The sequence below is a fragment of the Benincasa hispida genome, chromosome 9 (assembly GCF_027475165.1).
Source record: "Benincasa hispida cultivar pf3 chromosome 9, pf3_genome.v1.1, whole genome shotgun sequence".
Lineage (NCBI taxonomy): Eukaryota > Viridiplantae > Streptophyta > Magnoliopsida > Cucurbitales > Cucurbitaceae > Benincasa > Benincasa hispida.
The window spans coordinates 22,652,362-22,670,628 of NC_143486.1; the positions used below are offsets into that span (position 1 = coordinate 22,652,362).

At 36.3% G+C, this 18,267-nt stretch overlaps 1 protein-coding gene across 2 annotated transcripts; it reads left to right on the forward strand.

Annotated features, from left to right (window-relative positions):
- Positions 1–1,283: 1,283 nt before the first annotated feature.
- On the forward strand, positions 1,284–8,883 carry LOC150033690 (peptide chain release factor APG3, chloroplastic-like). Of its 2 annotated transcripts, none has more exons than XM_090317801.1 (15): positions 1,284–1,615; positions 1,853–1,909; positions 2,814–2,894; positions 3,040–3,097; positions 3,196–3,299; positions 3,916–3,967; positions 4,151–4,200; positions 4,589–4,654; positions 4,743–4,907; positions 5,437–5,509; positions 5,635–5,767; positions 6,394–6,451; positions 7,581–7,628; positions 8,275–8,358; positions 8,462–8,883. In XM_090317801.1, the coding sequence occupies exons 1-15, from the start codon at positions 1,466–1,468 to the stop codon at positions 8,531–8,533; spliced, it is 1,251 nt and encodes a 416-aa protein (XP_090173927.1). In that variant the 5' UTR covers positions 1,284–1,465; the 3' UTR covers positions 8,534–8,883. The 2 variants fall into 2 exon arrangements, with proteins under 2 accessions (XP_090173927.1, XP_090173928.1); XM_090317802.1 differs by having other exon boundaries at positions 8,283–8,358.
- Positions 8,884–18,267: the final 9,384 nt, after the last annotated feature.

The window sequence follows — 18,267 nt, forward strand, 5'->3', positions numbered from 1 at the left end:
AGAACACGACTACACAAGATGGAATTCACTCTTTCCCATTCTTTGGGAAAGTAGATGAATTGCTTCCTTAACAACTGATTTCGGGTCTTGAACAATGAGGCCTCAACCTTTCACTAGTATGAGAAGTGTTCGTTTATAGTTGGACTATAACTCGTTTATTCATTATATTAGAGGAATCAGTGGTACTTAAGAAGTTAGATATAACTATAAGGGTAAAATGGTAATTTGACCTAGCTATAGTTATGAGCAATTTGTAAAGAGTCAACTTATTGTTGATTGGTTATATCCATGGATATAGAAATATATCTATAGTGAGAAGAGTGTAGCTATCGGTCTTTAGTGGAGTGATTGGTAGTTATGAATATTGATTAATTGGATTAAAGAATTTAATTAATTAATCTCATATCATTAGAGCTTTTAATCTGTAGGTCCATAAGGTCCTTTGTTAGCTCATTAAAGGATAGTAATGAGAAATGATTTACATGGTTCAAATCAAATGAGGGAATCTTATATTAGTGAGATTAATATATAATGGTTAGTTATAAATATGATCTATAATTCAAATTATGTAAGAGAGATATATTTGAATAAGATTCAAATATTAGATTTATATGAATTGAATTTATAAAAAGATGTATATATTATAAGTATGTGATATTTATATGTTAATTAACTTTATATTAAATATGATTTGATATAGTTATTTAATTGATTAGGAAATTATGGAGATTGAAAGTTGGTATAAATATATGGTATTTATGATATTTAATTAAATGTAATATATGGTCATTTAATTAATGTGTCAATTAATTAAATAAAAGTTATTTAATTAATTAACACTAAGGGTATAAAGGGAAATACATGGAGAAGAGGTTAATCCTTAACCATATAAATATATCTTTATAACCTATTTAGAGCAATGGTTTTTTATTACACAAAAATCTAGCTTTTACCTTCTCTCTAACTTCTCTATAAAATCGATACCTTTTCCTCCTCAAAGTTCCTGGAGACCACACTTCCAAGTTATTTGAATCCTAAAGAATAGTAAGGTAATCTCATCGGTGATGTCCTTTTACGTTAGAGAAGTTCGAAATTATTGACAACGATGGAAGGAGAAAACTAGAGGAATCAACACTCTTATCTCTTATCATTATCGACCTAAAAAATTAGTAAGTCTTATAATTAAAAAACATAAATTTTATGACTTATTAATTCTTTTCACGATGGATAGTACAACTAAACAACTCTCACGGTAAACTATGTTGGACTTGACGAGGGTCAAGTTTGGAAACGAAAGACTCTAATCCAGTGATTGGGTACAGTATCCAGCATACCAAACAGGGGCATCTAATTCCATTTCCAGTTTTATTCATGGCCAAACACTACACACACCATTTCATCACTCTATCTTTATCCTCTCTCTCTTCTTGGTTCTGCTCTGAATTTCAGCGGTTAGCACCTAGCCATGAATATCTTCACGCCGACCTCCGCAGCTCCGGCGATTCCGAGCTGTTTTTTTCTTCCGCCGCGACACAGTGACTTCTCCGGAAGATGCTCTCTGGAATTCAAACGTTTCGCACCTCCGTTTAGAGCTTCAACTCTCATTTGCATGGCGGTTTGTACAATTTACGGCAGATACATGCTGTTAGATTTAGTAAACGTTTTGTTTTCGAGAAAAGGATATGCCTATATCTTATTGTTCGTATAAGCTTTAATTGAACTTGAGTTTCGTTATGCTTCAAGTTCATTGCGTTTTCTTTGACTGAAGTTATTGAAAATGAATTCGTGGTAAAACTAGCCTGGATGAGATTTGTGGTTGTGGCAAATGATGATTATGCTTATTTTATTTTAGGAACCTTATTTGATCGTGAAGCTGGAATCTGCTGAGAAGACGTGGAAAGAATTATCGGTAATCTCTGATTTACTGTTCAATAATACTTTCATTTGTCCACTGATTGGAGATGCGCGTGTCCATCAATTGTTTATATCCGGTGGTTATACTTGGAATGGAACTACTATTTTTCATTGAATTTGAGTGTGTGTGTGTATATATATATTAGAAGTTGTTGGAAATGTAATAACACAAAATGCAGTTAATTGTTAACTTCTGGATCAATGTTTTGGTAGTTGGATTGCCGTGGTTATAGAACTTCCTTTTCTCCAAGTGAAAATTGATGGAATAGGAGAAGTAGCTGAGATATATTTGTGCATATTTGTTTCTTGAAGACGTCGGGACATGTAATTTGCAGTTAAATTACCTGTGGAAATGGTGAACTCTGTATGTTGTTTCAGCACTGACTGTAATTCTGTGGTAAACTTTTAAGGTTTAAAATAAGTAAATTAGGTGCTCGGGTATTCCATTTAGTTACTTCTAGAGCACTAGCAACCGAAGAAGAGAAAGAAGAACGTCCTCACTTGAGACCTTGTCTATGGACTTGATATTGAAACTTGAAGGCAGATGTATTTTGGATTTGGCTATAGTGATAAATTTATAATTCCTTGCTTACCTATTGCAGTTGGGATTTGGATAGGACATTCTTCAGCTTTCACAATTAATTTTTAACCACCCCTTTTCTCCTGAAAGAGGAACCTTGGTGTATCTGGAATCTCTATAGTAATCATATAGCTACTGAAGTGATGACGCAAAAAATCTAGATAATGTTAACTGTATTCCAGTTTCTTCCCCTTGCATTTTCTATATCTGCGTTTGAAATTTGCATTTACATCTTTGGTGTATCTCCAATTATGCTTTTCATTTGGTTATAGTTTTAATATTTTCCTCCACCAAAATCATTATTGATATAATTATTTAGGTCAAGCTGGCAGATCCAGATATTGTCTCGAACCCCACAGAGTATCAAAAACTTGCCCAATCAATGTCAGAACTTGATGAGGTATGCAAGACTCTCTGCCTCCAATACTATAATTTATGTGGAACCGTTAGAATGACCTCTTTTATCTTTCCTTCCTTTCTGCCTCTAATGTCGTTCTTTCAACACCAACATACTCTTGGTTGGTTGGTGTGGGTTGGCCGGACAGGTGGTATTGACTTTCAGAAAATTCAAGGAATGTGAAAAGCAGTTAGAGGAGGCCAAAGGTTGACTTATAAGTATTTCTTCTTAAAAAAGTTTCACAACATAAAAAATTGTTGAATTGATCTTAGTTTCGCCTTATTTGTCATGATTATCATGTCAGCCTTATCAAAAGAGAGTGGGAATGATGAGGATATGGTAGAGATGATTGCTTTAGAAATCAGTTCTTTATCCAGTCAACTCAAAGATATCGAGGAGAACCTTAAGGTGCTTTTTATTCATGAATATGATTTTTGCATGTGTGTTTTATGTTGGATCAGGACGAACTTTTATTATTGTTAACACGTGTTTAAATCTCTTTCTCGTTATTCTGTTTCCCTGTTTGGATGGGGTGGAGGTCCTTGATTTTCAATCCTCACAGTTCATCTTTAAAGTTTTCATTTTCTTCTTTTTAAACCAAGCATGGTTTAAGCGAAAATCAATACACATTCATATGAGCTTCTTTACAGATATGTCTAAATGTGTTATTTGTTTTATTTCTTTAGCTATATTCACTAATACTTATTACTTTCTCGTCTTGTTAAAGTTAGCATTCTTTAATTACTGAGACAAATAGGTAAAGACATTTTAGCTTGGTTCATTACTGATGGTTAGATCTTTACAAGCAAATATCGTGCTTTTCTTGTCATTCTTATAGTGATTGTTTTCTTTTTTTTGGCCTTTATTTATTTCCTGGTATTCATCAATAGAAAAAAGGAAGTTATTTCCTGGTATCTTACAAGTTACATCTGGAGATTTTAGTTATTTCCTGGAATCTTACAAGTTATATCTTCATTTTTCTGAATTGAATCTAAAGATATTATGTCGTAATTTTCTCTATCAGGTGATGTTGCTTCCATCTGATCCTCTTGATGCAAGAAATATTATGCTTGAAGGTTAATTTCCTCGGTTTCCTCTGAAATTTTATGCCACCTGAATAATGAGAAACTTTAATATTCATTTTCCGGAGGTTGCATCGATATACTTATTGGACAACTAGAATCCTGTAAATGTAAACTGCTTATCTTTATGCCTTTTGTTATTCTGATTAAAATCTGTAATTTCCTTCTGCCATGCAGTCCGGGCAGGTACAGGTGGTGATGAAGCTGGAATCTGGGCTGGTGATCTTGTAGGTACATGTTTCTTTTATCCTTAAAGAACTATGGATAAATTTTGCACATATTCTTTATTTTCTTTTGGTTCCCCAGACAGTTGGGGAACCTGAGAAATATTGGTTATAAAAGAAAATATCTTGATATCTTCATAAGAATGCTATGCTGAATTATAAACACATTCGTTGAGGTGACCTATGCTCCAATATATTTCTAACTTTTTAGGCCTTTTAAGTGTATAGGATAAGTATAGATAGGCTCAGTAAACTTACAAGTTACATGGTCTGAACTCTAAAGTTTCTTCCGTTCTTATCCTGCTTTGATTTTACCCCTCCTTTTCACTTATGTATTATTCTCTGTTATCGTTTCTTCTTCTCTAACTCATCTTTTCCAATTATATAACAGGTCCGTATGTACCAGAAATACAGCGAGCGGAATTCTTGGAAGTTTTCCCCTGTTTCAAGTTCTGAGGTACGTGTCTGCAAACATCCCAGAAGGCAGAAGTAAACATCCTAGTGCTTTCTGTATGCGTAAAGAATTTCCGCTGTTCACTTTTCAGGCTGAAAAAGGTGGATTCAAAACTTATGTGTTGGAAATCAAAGGACAACGTGTCTATAGTAAATTAAAATATGAGTCCGGTGTTCACCGGGTTCAACGTGTTCCTCAAACAGAAACACAGGGCCGTGTGCATACTTCTACTGCGACGGTTGCCATCATGCCAGAGGTAAACTATTTCATTAATTTACTGTTGGATTGTGAAATAAAATTGTCTGATTCTTGTCAAATGAGAATTGCATGCCTCAATCAGACTAATGTCTAGTAGAATATTACGTGAATTAGCTAATCTTTTCCTGGACAGTTGACTAATGTTGATTCTTTTTCCCCTTCACTTTATAGGTTCCTGATCTATTTCTTGTGCTCTGTTTTAGCTATTAACATTTATAATGTGGAAAAGCCCTCTCTCTGTGTTAAAAATCCCTAGACGATGGATTAATGTGGGATTGCTAATTAAAAAGTTCAGATATATAACATCAGTGGCTTAACATGAAAATCTTGAGTGTATAACTGTAGATTTATTCTTATATATATGTATATTGTTGATATTGATAATGTTCATACTGTTTCTCTGTAGGAGTACTGACAATTTGGATATGATAATTTCTCTAAATTTGACTCTGTTGTCCTCTGCATTCACATCTTGACCAGCTATACTTTATCTTGATTTGTTGAGCTTATGCTATAAGTGCATCTAGGCAGATGAAGTTGAAGTAGTGATTGATCCAAAAGACATTGAACTAACTACTGCAAGATCTGGGGGCGCAGGAGGTATAAATCTACATAATTGATTCAAATATCGCTTTCAGTTAGCTCTCTGAATCTGTTCTCATAAAAACCAAGAAAAATAGTAGCATAACCTTTTTATTTGTTTCTTGTTGTCAATGATTATGCAGGGCAGAATGTCAACAAGGTGGAGACAGCAATTGATCTTTTCCACAAGCCGACAGGAATCCGCATTTTTTGCACAGAAGAAAGGACTCAACTTCAGAACAAGCATCGGGCTTTTCAATTGCTGCGAGCTAAACTGTGAGCATCCATTTCCAACATTATCGTATACCTTATGTGAATGTGCACTTCATTCATTTAATTCCCATACCTTTTCTAGTAACAAATAATTGAAGGAAATTTGTGGCCGTTTCTATGATTTTCCTCAAATAATTGAAGGATCTTTATTCCCATTTCTGTCCCGAGGGAATTTGGGTGGTCATTGTTATGGGTGAAATAAAAAGTAACCGAATAAACTGATATTGGACAGTTGGAGTTCAGTCTTGCACAAACCCTTTGACAAAGCCATTCTGTTTTTCTTTCCCTCACACCCAGCCACCACCGCCCATTGTACACACCCAACACAACCTAGCCCAACCCCGACCACCCTCTGCTTGGCTTAGCATGTCACTTCCCCTTCGCCAGCCACCTCCAACCCAGCCTGTAGGTCGTTCAATTCTTTTGTGCAATAAAAGAAAAAAGTTAGTTTTTATGTCCTCTCCCGACCGACAGTCAGCTTCACAGTTACATCTATCCTAGTCTACCCTGACTTTCACCCTACCTTCCCACCACAACCAGCCTTTCACAGTGGACAGGGTGATAATTTTGCTGGATTCAATGTTATGTAAATTCATGAATTTAATCCCGTCCCTCTTTTTTCTTTTCAGTTATGAGATCAAAGTGAGGGAACAGCAGGAGAAGATCAGGAATCAACGAAAATTACAGGTAATTACTGTTTTTTTCCTTTCTAAAATTTTGTTTGCATTTGGAAATATTTAGCAAAAAACACTGTTTCCATAAACTCTTGTATGGTCTGCATTTGAACTGTCTTTGAGCTGCTTTCATCAGACGAGTTTCTGAAGTACTTGTGGTTGGTTCGTGATGATTTTGTTGCAATTTGCCCACGAAATGAAGAGCTATTACTCTTCATTTTTTCGATTATTTCTCAATCTAGAGTAATTTCTTACTAAGCACATGATTTCGTTGGCAATATGCAAAATACAATCTGAATGGAATATCAAAACTAGAAATCTTTTAGGGGACGTTTGGGATAAGCAGTTGGTTATTATAATCCTAGGTCATTATAGTTGGGTTATAATAGTTTGTGTTTGGGGTGTAGATTATTTTAGTTTGGGTTATAATAGTATGTTTGAGGTGTAAACTATTTTAGTTTGAGAAGGAAATAGTAAACACTGTAGCAAAGAATAAAAAAATATGAATATAAAATAGTAAAAATTGTAGCAAATTGAGGGTTTTGAAATAGTGTTGACGGTAGCTAATTGGGGAGTACAAAATAGTATTTACTCTTGTGGTTATTATAGTATTAGGATAGTCCTTGCTCCAAACGCTCCCTTAGACTCCATGATCCTGCCTAGTGGTCTTAGTACATAATTATGATTGTTCTACAGCATAATTAATTTTAGGAATCTTTTTTTCACCGTTATTAAGAATCTAGTTCATGATATCACTAAAAGTCATTTTGATTTTTTGTTTAATAACAATGCGCTGCCTGTGTAACTCTCAATCTTATAGCATGTAGTGTCACATCATGCAGGGCAGTTGTATAAGCAGACAGTTATTCTTGTAGAAGCAATAGAATATAAGCTGTTCTTTTATTTCGGTTTTAATATTACCCTGTTATCCTAATTCCTATCTTCATTCTCCTCGCGGACTTGTTGAAATTTGTTTCAGAATCTGTTTGAATGATGAACTTCATCCATACCACTGCTAGTGGTTGTTGCAACTTGAATCTGAACAAAATTGAATACCTGATAATAGCTTCTCGATGTAATTTAATTTGGAACTCAAATTCTTTTCATTAGTATATTCCTAACTCTAAAAGGTTCTGTTCCAGGTAGGTACAGGTGCTCGTGCTGAGAAAATTCGGACCTACAATTACAAGGTATGATATTCGTTTGCTTTCTGACTTTAAAAAGATGAAAAAGAAATACAGCACCTGTCATAAAGCAAGCCATTCATCCATCTGGTACCACAGATGTTGAAGACGAGAAAGATTTCAATTTTAAAAAAGATAAGTGTAATACCATTTCGCACTAGACTAGAACTAATAAAAAATCAGATACTTCATTGCGAGAAGGTGGTATATTTGGATGGACTTTGTAAATTGTAAGTGCTTAAAAAAGTGTTCAACTGTTGAAGCGAACTTAACTTAACCGCAATTAACATGATCTTCTTCGTTTAAGGTTGAAGGTTCGATTCTCCATCCCACAGTTGTACTATAAAAAAGTGTTCCAACTTTTTTTTCACTAAGATCACCCACCTTTTTAACTACATGGATTGACCTAGTGGTAAATAGGGGATATAACTTTGATAAAGGGCTAAGAGATCATCGGTTCAATCCATGGTGGCCATTTATCTTAGATTTAATATCTTACCGGTTTTTTTGACACCCAAATGTTGTAGGGTCAGGTGGGTTGTAATTAATAGAATTTGACCATAAGGCAACTAATCATAATTCGTAGAATTTGACCATAATAGTGGGATGGTTTCACTAGAAGTCGTTAACTTTTGGATTTGACTTATGTTAGGACAATAGGGTTACCGACCACCGGTTGAAGATGAACTTCGAGCTCACGTCCTTTCTTGAAGGTGATATAGAGAATGCAGTTCAGGTAATATTCTATCTTTCGTCACTTTCTCATTTTAATCTTCAACAGCGGAAAAAAGAAAAAAAAAAAAAAAAAGAATTGACAATCTCACATTTTGTCAATCAAGGCATGTGCTGCCATGGAACAAAAGGAACTCCTGGAAGAACTGGCTCAGTCGGCTGTGGCTTCAACCACTTGAATTCCACCATTTCTTGCCAATAACTGGAGCCCTCTCATAACACAGATTTTCTTTGAACCATATGAAATGCTATATGAGGTTAGGTAAAAAATCATTCACTATTACTTTATTTTTATTATTATTTTTTTGTATATGGCCTTGGTATGTATGATTGTGTACACGTACACGCACTGAGAATTATACCAGTTGGCTTGTGGCGCAAGTGGTCTCAAAATAGAGGGGGAAGAAGAAAATTAATTAACCAACCCCAGTAGAATTAGATTACCGATGCTGACGTGACTTTATGAAATTAATGATAAATATGTATAGGCGAACTATTATTTCAATCAATCTCGATTCAGTTTACATCATCGATTCATTTTACATGTTTGGTCGGTGTTGGACTAAGTTTGGAGAAATTTGTGCAGATGACCTAAATCTTTTGGATTGAAATCGAACATGTTGTAGATTTTGAAAATAAGGTTGTATGGTTGCTATGGTCAGCGACGTGTGAAAATACAATTGAGGCTCTCGTTAATTCACGTTTGCTCTGAAGTCTCAATCATGCTCATGTTTTGGCTCTTGCCCTTGTCTGGTTCTTTTTGTCTGAAAGTGGAGAGAAGTAGAGAAGGCAGTGGAGATTTGCATCATATAAAGATCGTAAAGTTTCTTCAGTATTTTAATATTGGGGTCCTTAACAGATAGATATGTTATTTATTTATTTATTGTTTCAGAAGTATTTATAAAAACATATCATATCAAATATGTGATTAACTTCAATTTTGATTTCGTCGGCCAATAAAAAGGGGGAATGATTAGCCGGAACGGAGACTGTACCTATCTTATACTCCCCCTTTCTTTTTCTCACACAATTTTTTTTTTAAAATCATTTTTAAGGGGAAAAAAAATGTACCACATGGCACAATCTCCTGGTCGGGTTACACAAATGATTAGTGCAGTTTGATGTTTTTTTTTTTAAAAAGAAAATGTGAAAAAAATTGACAAAGTAGATAGATCATCACACGTCGGATATTTTAATTCATGGTGTTAAGAGAAAACATGATGCCTCCTACCACATTTGGTAGCCAAGCTTGTTTTACATTTTCTTAAATCAATAATGGTTTCCCAACCATTTTCACCACATGTTCAACCTCGATCCTATTCTAATATAGGATAAGAATTTCACTACAATTATGGAATAGATGTTACTTCCCTTTATTATTAGCTGCTGTTTAAGGAAGATTTATGGTTGGATTCAATTCTTCCCAACCATTTTCCAAGTTCTTAGTTGCATAAGTTTTACTTTACATGTTGAACTAAAACAAATTTCTCAATGACTTGAACTTTTTTTAGGTATAACTAACATGAGGTATAGGGAGATTTGAGCCTTTAACTTCAAGGAGAATATATGTTAACTAGTGTTGAACTATATTTATGTTGACAACAATTATTAAAAAAATACCCTTAAATTTTTTCCTTTGTTAATGATACTCTTATTTAATCAAAAGTTTCAATATTATTCTTGTCATTTCATAAACGTTTAAAATTATCCTTTTAAGTAGAGCTTCGTTGGAATGCCAAATGAAAATTATGACGTGTATTGGTGTGGCAGTGATCTAGAATTTGACGATCATTTAAATTTCCATTCGAATTTGATGTCACGTTGTTCCGATATTCTAATTTTCTTTTATTCAAATGATAGTTTTGACACCTTTATGGAAGGTTATAGGATTGCAACTTTTGAAATATTAAGGATATTTTTTAAACGAAATAATGTGTGTATATATATATATGTAATTAAATCGACCCTTACAAGTTGTCCACATTGTGAAATCATAAAAAAAGTTTGTTTGGTAAAGAATAGATTTTATAAAAATCTTGATGAGATAAGAAATCGCAGCAGACTTCTATTATAAAATCTCAATAGAGTGGGTCACCCGTCGCAAAAACAGTCATGGATGCCACTCTATTGAGATTTTATAATAGAAGCCTGTTGCGATTATATGACATACAATATGCAAAGTGGGTCTTTAAACGAAATGTTCGAGATGTGTATAAAAAGTGGGTCTATTGGGGTTGATGCCCTAAATTTCATGGGTCTCGTAGTTTGTAATTGTACTATACAAACCATTTACTTATCTAATAAAATAAGATGTTTTTTATTTGGCATTTAGTAGCATTAACCCAAAAACCAATACACTAAGATCTAAGGTTATCTTCTGTAACTTAAACATGTATGTGGAGACATACAAGTGGATCATGTTTAAGTGATAACCTAAACAGTCTGTAGTAGATGAATAAGGCTGGATACTTTATCCTGGTGACAATACGAAGATAATTCATGTGGAGACATATGAGTAGGGATATTCTATACAAAAAGTTTATATAAGACCAGACCATGAAATGAATAGTCTCTCTATATAACTGAAGGAAATCAGATTCACGATTTCCATGAGCAGCGGAGACAAGCTTATTCCAAATCACAATCATGAATGAATAATACATTTACAGTCGACTTCAAACAAACGGTTATACAATTCATACATAAATTATAGCATGAAAAACTCAAATAAACAAAGAGAGAAACTCTACGAACATTTGAAGATCCATCTCCACGCTTTGTTGCGCATGATCGCTCGAACAACAACAATTGATAACGGGTAGAAATGCATGTTATTACAGTGCTAAGTTATTAAACAGTGCAGATTTGCGTTGATAAAATATGTAAGATTGCATCCAAAAAGCATTAAATTCATAATATTGCGGTCGCATGCGTCCATCGCATGAAAACAATTAACTTATGTATTTTTGTGTAGAATATGCTTGATGCAAAGCAGAAAATGCGATCATAAGAAATCAACAGTCGAACGCAGTATTACTGCAAGACTTTGCGGTGATTTGTGCTCGTAAATATCTGCTCAAGAAGAATTTTCGCACAGAGCTAGCGCAACTTGGTGGGCGCATCTAGGTGAAAAGCATAATAAATCACGATGGGACAGAAAGCTGATGATGGTCGATTCCGAATTAAGTTGACAAGCCGCTAACGAACTACTATAGCAAGTACACTCAACTTTTTGGTGACAAATATTCGGAGCATTAGACAGAGAATTAATGTCATCCCATCAGTGCAATCATAAGAGGGAAGAAGCCTTTCACCCCGAAGCTCTATAAATACCGAAGGCAACCTTTAGTGAAGGAGTTCGGACAATTAGATAATTTTCCCTTAGATAGAAGTAGCCTTGTTCATAGTTTTTCTTTTACTTCAAAGGCGGAGCGAGAGAAGGGAAGAGACGCCGGAAGATCACTCTGGTCAGCTTGAGAGAGAACTCAGAGGCGTGGAAAAGTAGGAGAGGACCGACTCTCGCGAGAGCGAGACTATATTTTGAACAGAGTAGAGAAGAACAGTGTAAAAAGCCTTAGGAAGCAAGAGATTGCTACCAGGCTCTTTATTCTCATTTCACATTGTTATTTTGTATTTCAACTCTATATTTATAAAATGGAACTTGCTTCTCTACATCTGTTCACTCTCTTTAAAGCACGCATGAGTAGCTAAATCTATCGAATGGGTTGAGAAGAACTAAGCTAACATGACCTAGGATCTTCATTGCATGCGATTATCTTGTCTTATGTTGCGCCCAACACCCCTTTAAATCTACACGAGAGAGAGTCTAAAGAAAGAACCTAAGACTTGAGAGAGCTAGGTTAGAATCTAGACTCGAGAGAGCAAGGTTAGATCTACGTAAGCAAGAGATAGGGACTTAGAGATAAGCTCTGTTTGCCAACATGCATTGCATGCAGCCTAGAGATAAGTTATGATATTATGTTGTCGCCTTGTTTGTGTGTGTGTCATTTGTCATCGCATAAATAAGAATAGAGGCTTATGTGTAGGTTCTATAGACTTTATTGCATATATCACATGCATTCTAGAATTAGAAGTCGTGGTATTTCCATTGAGAGATGATTTACTATTGTATGTGTATTGCATGATCGCATAACATGAACGCAATCCTAAGTGTTAGTTGAACCCCTTCTTAACCCGTTCCCTGCTTATTCATCGCATCTTTCGTATTATCAACTCTTGTCTTAACTTCGCTGCATACTTTTATTACCGCAAACAATAACCCAAAAACAACTCTTTGATTTATTGGTTACCACAAAGTCTTCTTAAAAATTATCACCGCATATCGTTTTCCTTAGTCCCTGAGTTCAACCCTAGACTTACCAGGAAATGGTAGGATTTATACTTGGATTCTGCTAAGAAAACTTGTTGCACAATGAATTTCCCATCATCGCAATTCCTTTCATAAAATCACCGCATAAAATAACGCACCAAGTTTTTAGTGCCGTTGCCGGGGACTTCGGCAATTTAGTATGCTAACGGTAATTTTTATGATTTCTTTGCAGCTCTCGATCTCTGGCGAATTACAACCCGGAGATTAAGAGGACGTTCCGACGAAGAATGAGAGATAACCGCCAACAACAACAACCAGATAAAGACAACATGGCGGAACAACCTGGAAACGGAGCACCAAACGAAAACAATGTCATGGCGAATCCAATCCTACTGGCAAATGATCGCAATAGGCCCATTCGGGACTATGCATCGCCAACCTCTACGATTTCTCCCCAAGAATCATGAGGCCTGCTCTTGATGGATCTCGATTCAAAATAAAACCGGTGATGCTGTGATGATCCAGACTGCTGGACAGTTCGGAGGAAGGCGTGGCGAGGATCTGCACGCCCACCTCCGGAGTTTCATAGAAATCTGCAACACTTTTGTGTTTCTGAATATCTCTACCGAAGAAGTTCGACTAACTCTGCTTCCATTTTCTTTGTGTGATCAGGCACGAAAATGGGCATATTCTCTCGAACCGGGGGAGATCACTTCATGGGAACAAGTAGTAGAGAAGTTTATGAAGAAATATTTCCCACCAACTGAGAATGCTAGGAGAAGAAAATTAATAACCAATTTTGAACAGGACATGGACGAATCGCTCAACAATGCTTAGGCGAGGTTTAAGAGGCTGGTAAGGGATCGTCCACACGACGGATTACCAGACTGTTTGCAAATGGAAATCTTTTATCATAGATTAAACCCTGCTTCACAGACTACTGCCAATGCGACAGCCGTTGGAGGTCTGCTAGACAAAACGTATGACGAGGCCAAGAACATTCTTGATCGCATCTCTAAAAATCACGAGGACTGGAAAGAGAGCGATCAGAGATTGAGAATAAAGGATAATGATGCAAACAATGGTGCTATCGCATCACTTCAGAGTCAGATGACTGCAATGATGAACATGATACAGGGAATCGCAATCAATAGCCCAACACCTCATAGTGGGCAAGTGAACACAATCAATCAGATTTCCGCAAGGTGTGCGACTTGCGGTGAAGGACACACAATGGAGGAATGCTCGCAAAACCCACAATCTATTTATTTTGTGAAGAATAATTCATTCACTAACACGTACAACCCTGGGTGGAGAAACCACCCTAACTTTGCGTGGAAAAATCAGCAGCAAAATTTCCAATCAGTGTCATAAAAAGAAGACCCACCCGGATTTTCCCCTCAAAATAACGGTTAGACGAGTAATCAAGCCAGTAGCTCACAGACGCCACAATCTTCCTCTTTGGAAAGTTTGTTGAAGCAATATAATGAGAAGAACAAAATTGTGTTTCAAAACCAGGCGACGTCTATCCGCAACCTAGAACTACAAATGGGCCAGATTGCGAGCGAACTCAAGAACAGACCGCAAGGGGCCCTGCCGAGTTCAACTGAACTCCCACGCAACCCAAGGGTACGGGTAAAGAGTAGTGTCAAGTGGTGACATTGCGTAGTGGAAAGGCTGTGGTAGGGGAAAAGAAGGAGCCTAGCCGGACTGCTCCAATTGCGAGATTGCGACGACTCGAGAAGAAGAAGGAGAAAAAGAAGTGATAGAGCCAGATATTGCATCCACCTCAGAGCCAAAAGAACAGGGGACTGTGAGAGTGTAGTTGCCACCTTTCCCACAGAGACTCAGGAAGAAGAAGAATGACGAGGGACAGTACCAATGCTTTATGACTATGTTAAAACAATTGCATATTAACATTCAGTTCACTGAAGCAATTGAGGAGATGCCCGCACATGCGAAGTTTCTAAAGGATATGGTGATCAAGAAGAGAGGCACTGGTAAGTTTGTCACGGTGGCTTTGACACAGAGCTTCAAATCTATAATCCCACCAAAGATGCGCGATCTTGGGAGTTTTACTATACCTTGCTCCATTGGAGGATTGTACATCAGGCAAGCACTGTGTGACCTTGGAGCCAGCATCAACTTGATGCCTCTGTCAATTTTTAAGCAGCTGAATGTAGGGCAACTTGTGACCATGACAGTGACTCTCCAATTAGCCGATAGATCTCTAGTGCATCCAGAGGGGAAGGTGAAGGACGTGCTGGTCACAGTCGACAAATTTATATTACCAGCTGACTTCATCATCTTGGACTACGAAGTCGACAAGGATGTGCTCATCATCTGGGACGACCATTTTTATCAACCAAATAACGAGCTGATACCGCAAAGGACCGTCACTGGATGGCGCATGTGCATGGACTACCGCAAGCTGAATGCGGCAACGAAGAAAGATCATTTCCCTTTACCTTTCATTGACCAAATAGTGGATCGTCTAGCTGGAAATGACTTCTACTGCTTTTTGGATGGGTATGTCGGTTATAATCAGATCATGATTGCTCTTGAAGATTAGGAAAAGACAACATTCACCTGCCCGTATGGAACTTTTTCCTTTTGCCGTATGCTGTTCGGCCTCTGCAATGCATCGAACACTTTCCAAAGGTGTATGATGGCCATTTTTTCAGAATATCTTGAAGACTCTGTAGAATATTCATGGACGACTTCTCTGTATATGGGCACACATACGAAGTCTGTCTTGCCAACTTGGAGAAGATATTGAAAAGATGTGAGGAGACGAACCTCGTACTTAACTGGGAGAAATGCCATTTTATGGAAAAGGAGGGCATTTGTTGGGGCATAAGGTATCTGGAGCGACCTTTCCTTTCGGAGGGTTGTATTATAGGATTTGGAACACCGCGAACTTCAAATCTGGATAGGCTTTCTTAGATCAGTTTTCATATTGACGTTCCACTTTCGGGAGCATGTCGATTTTGGTTTCTGAAATCCAAAAATGGAAGGTTACACTTACAAGAATTACTAAGATGTTAGTATATTCCAACCAAAGTAGCGATAACTAAAGTGCTATAGGAATAAAGAGTTATTCTGGGGTTAGCATCTAGTCAAGATTGTCTTGGTTCAAAAGAGGAATAATCGACTGCCCTTCGGTGGAGGTTACTTTAAACTTTTGAAATATCGTTGCAAAATATAATAATGAAGGGTACATTATTAGTTTTTGTTAAATTAAATTGGTTTCTTTGTGATTATAGTTTTTTCTAAAAGAATATGTTTAGTTTTTTCAGCATGAATAGCTCAATAATTCAACTCTTAGCTTCCGAGAAACTAAAGGCGATAATTATTCGGCATGGAAATCAAATCTAAACACAATACTGGTAGTTGACGATCTAAGATTTGTCTTAACTGAGGAATGTCCTCAAGCCTCAGCCTCAAATGCTAACCGAACTGTTCGGGAAGCATACGATCGATGGGTCAAAGCTAATGAAAAGGCCCGTGTTTACATTCTTGCCAGCATGTCTGATGTTTTGGTAAAGAAACATGAATCCTTAGCGACGACTAAAGAGATAATAGATTCATTAAGAGAAATGTTTGGGCAACCATCATGGTCCCTTAGACACGAGGCAATTAAGCACATTTACACGAAGCGGATGAAGGAAAGGACCTCTATTAGAGAACATGTCCTGGACATGATGATGTACTTCAATATGGCTGAAGTAAATGGCGGACCCATTGATGAGGCTAACCAGGTTAGCTTTATCTTACAATCTCTTCCGAAGAGTTTTATACCTTTTGAGACAAATGCGTCTTTAAATAAGATAGAATTTAACCTCACCACCCTTCTTAACAAGCTCTAGCGATTCCAAAACCTTACTTTAGGTAAGGGGAAGGAAGTGAAAGCAAATGTTGCTACCACTAAGAAAAAATTTATAAGAGGATCGTCCTCTAAAATTAAAGTTGGACCCTCTAAAGCTCAAATGAAAAAGAAGGGAAAAGGGCAGGCTCCCAAGATAAAAAAGGGAAAGAAGGATACAGATAAAGGAAAATGTTTTCAATATAACCAAAACGGGCATTGGAAGAGAAATTGCCCGAAGTACCTTGCAGAAAAGAAAGTTGAGAAAACGACACAAGGTAAATATGATTTACTGGTCGTTGAAACATGTTTAGTGGAATATGATATTTCAATCTGGATACTAGATTCATGAGCCACTAATCATATTTGTTTCTCGTTTTAGGAAACTAGTTCTTGGAAAAAGCTTGAAGAAAGTGAGATAACCCTCAAAGTTGGAACATGAGAGGTTGTCTCAGCTGAAGCAGTGGGAAATCTGAAGTTGTTTTTTGAAGATAGATATCTAGTACTTAAAAATGTTTTGTATGCACCTCTTATAAAGGGGAATTTGATATCTATCACTTGTATTATAGAACAATTATATACAATATTTTTTAATATAAATGAAGAGTTCATTTTTTGTAAACGTATTCAAATTTGTTCTGCTACACTTGAAGACAATTTATATAAGTTAAGACCAACTAGAGCAAATTTTGTTTTAAATACTGAAATGTTTAGAACATTAGAAACTTAGAATAAAAAACAAAAGGTTTCTTCCAACGCCTATCTATGGAACCTAAGACTTGGTCACATAAATCTGAATAGGATTGAGAGATTGGTCAAGAGTGGACTTATAAGTCAGTTAGAAGATAATTCTTTACCTCCATGTGAATCCTATCTTGAAGGAAAGATGACCAAGAGATCTTTTACTGGAAAAGGTCTCAGAGCCAAAGTACCCTTAGAGCTCGTACATTCAGACCTTTGTGGACCAATGAATGTCAAGGCTCGAGGTGGGTATGAATATTTCATTAGGTTTATTGATAATTATTCAAGGTATGGTCATGTTTACCTGTTTCATCACAAGTTTGATTCTCTTGAAAAGTTCAAAGAATATAAGGCTGAAGTTGAGAATGAATTAGGTAAAACAATAAAGACACTTTTTAACACAAATTTTTGTATGATGCAAGTCCATGCCATAAACTTGATGAGATAGATTTTATGCGATGATATGCGATACTACTTCTAGATATGCGTTATTAATGAATGTTCTTGTAGTATGTTGTGCGTTGTCACAAGTTTCCTTGCGTTGAAACCAAGTATAATTTCACCGCAAATTTCTTGGTGTGATACGAGGTCAAACACAGGGACTGTTTGAGGTTATTGCATTATGTTTGTGATACATGCGACCAGGGGTTTTTCAATTTATAAAAGAGTTTTGTGTACAAGTGATTAAACATGCGATAAAGTAAAGTAAAGCGGTAAAAATGCGATAAAGTAAATCGCGATAAAGTAAATCTAAGCTAAGATGATACAAGATACTGAGGTCAAGGCTGGCTGTGAAGATTATACAAAGATCGTGTAATGCGGTGACAAGTCTTTTGTGTGAATCAGAAAGAGAAAAGATAACTAATATAAACAACACAAGTTCCTTAATTGCGTTAAAGATATAAGTACTGTTCTGCTTTTCTCTTGGCGTACACCTCTCGGTGATCGGCAGCGTTCCCACATCTCCGTGGTGAAAC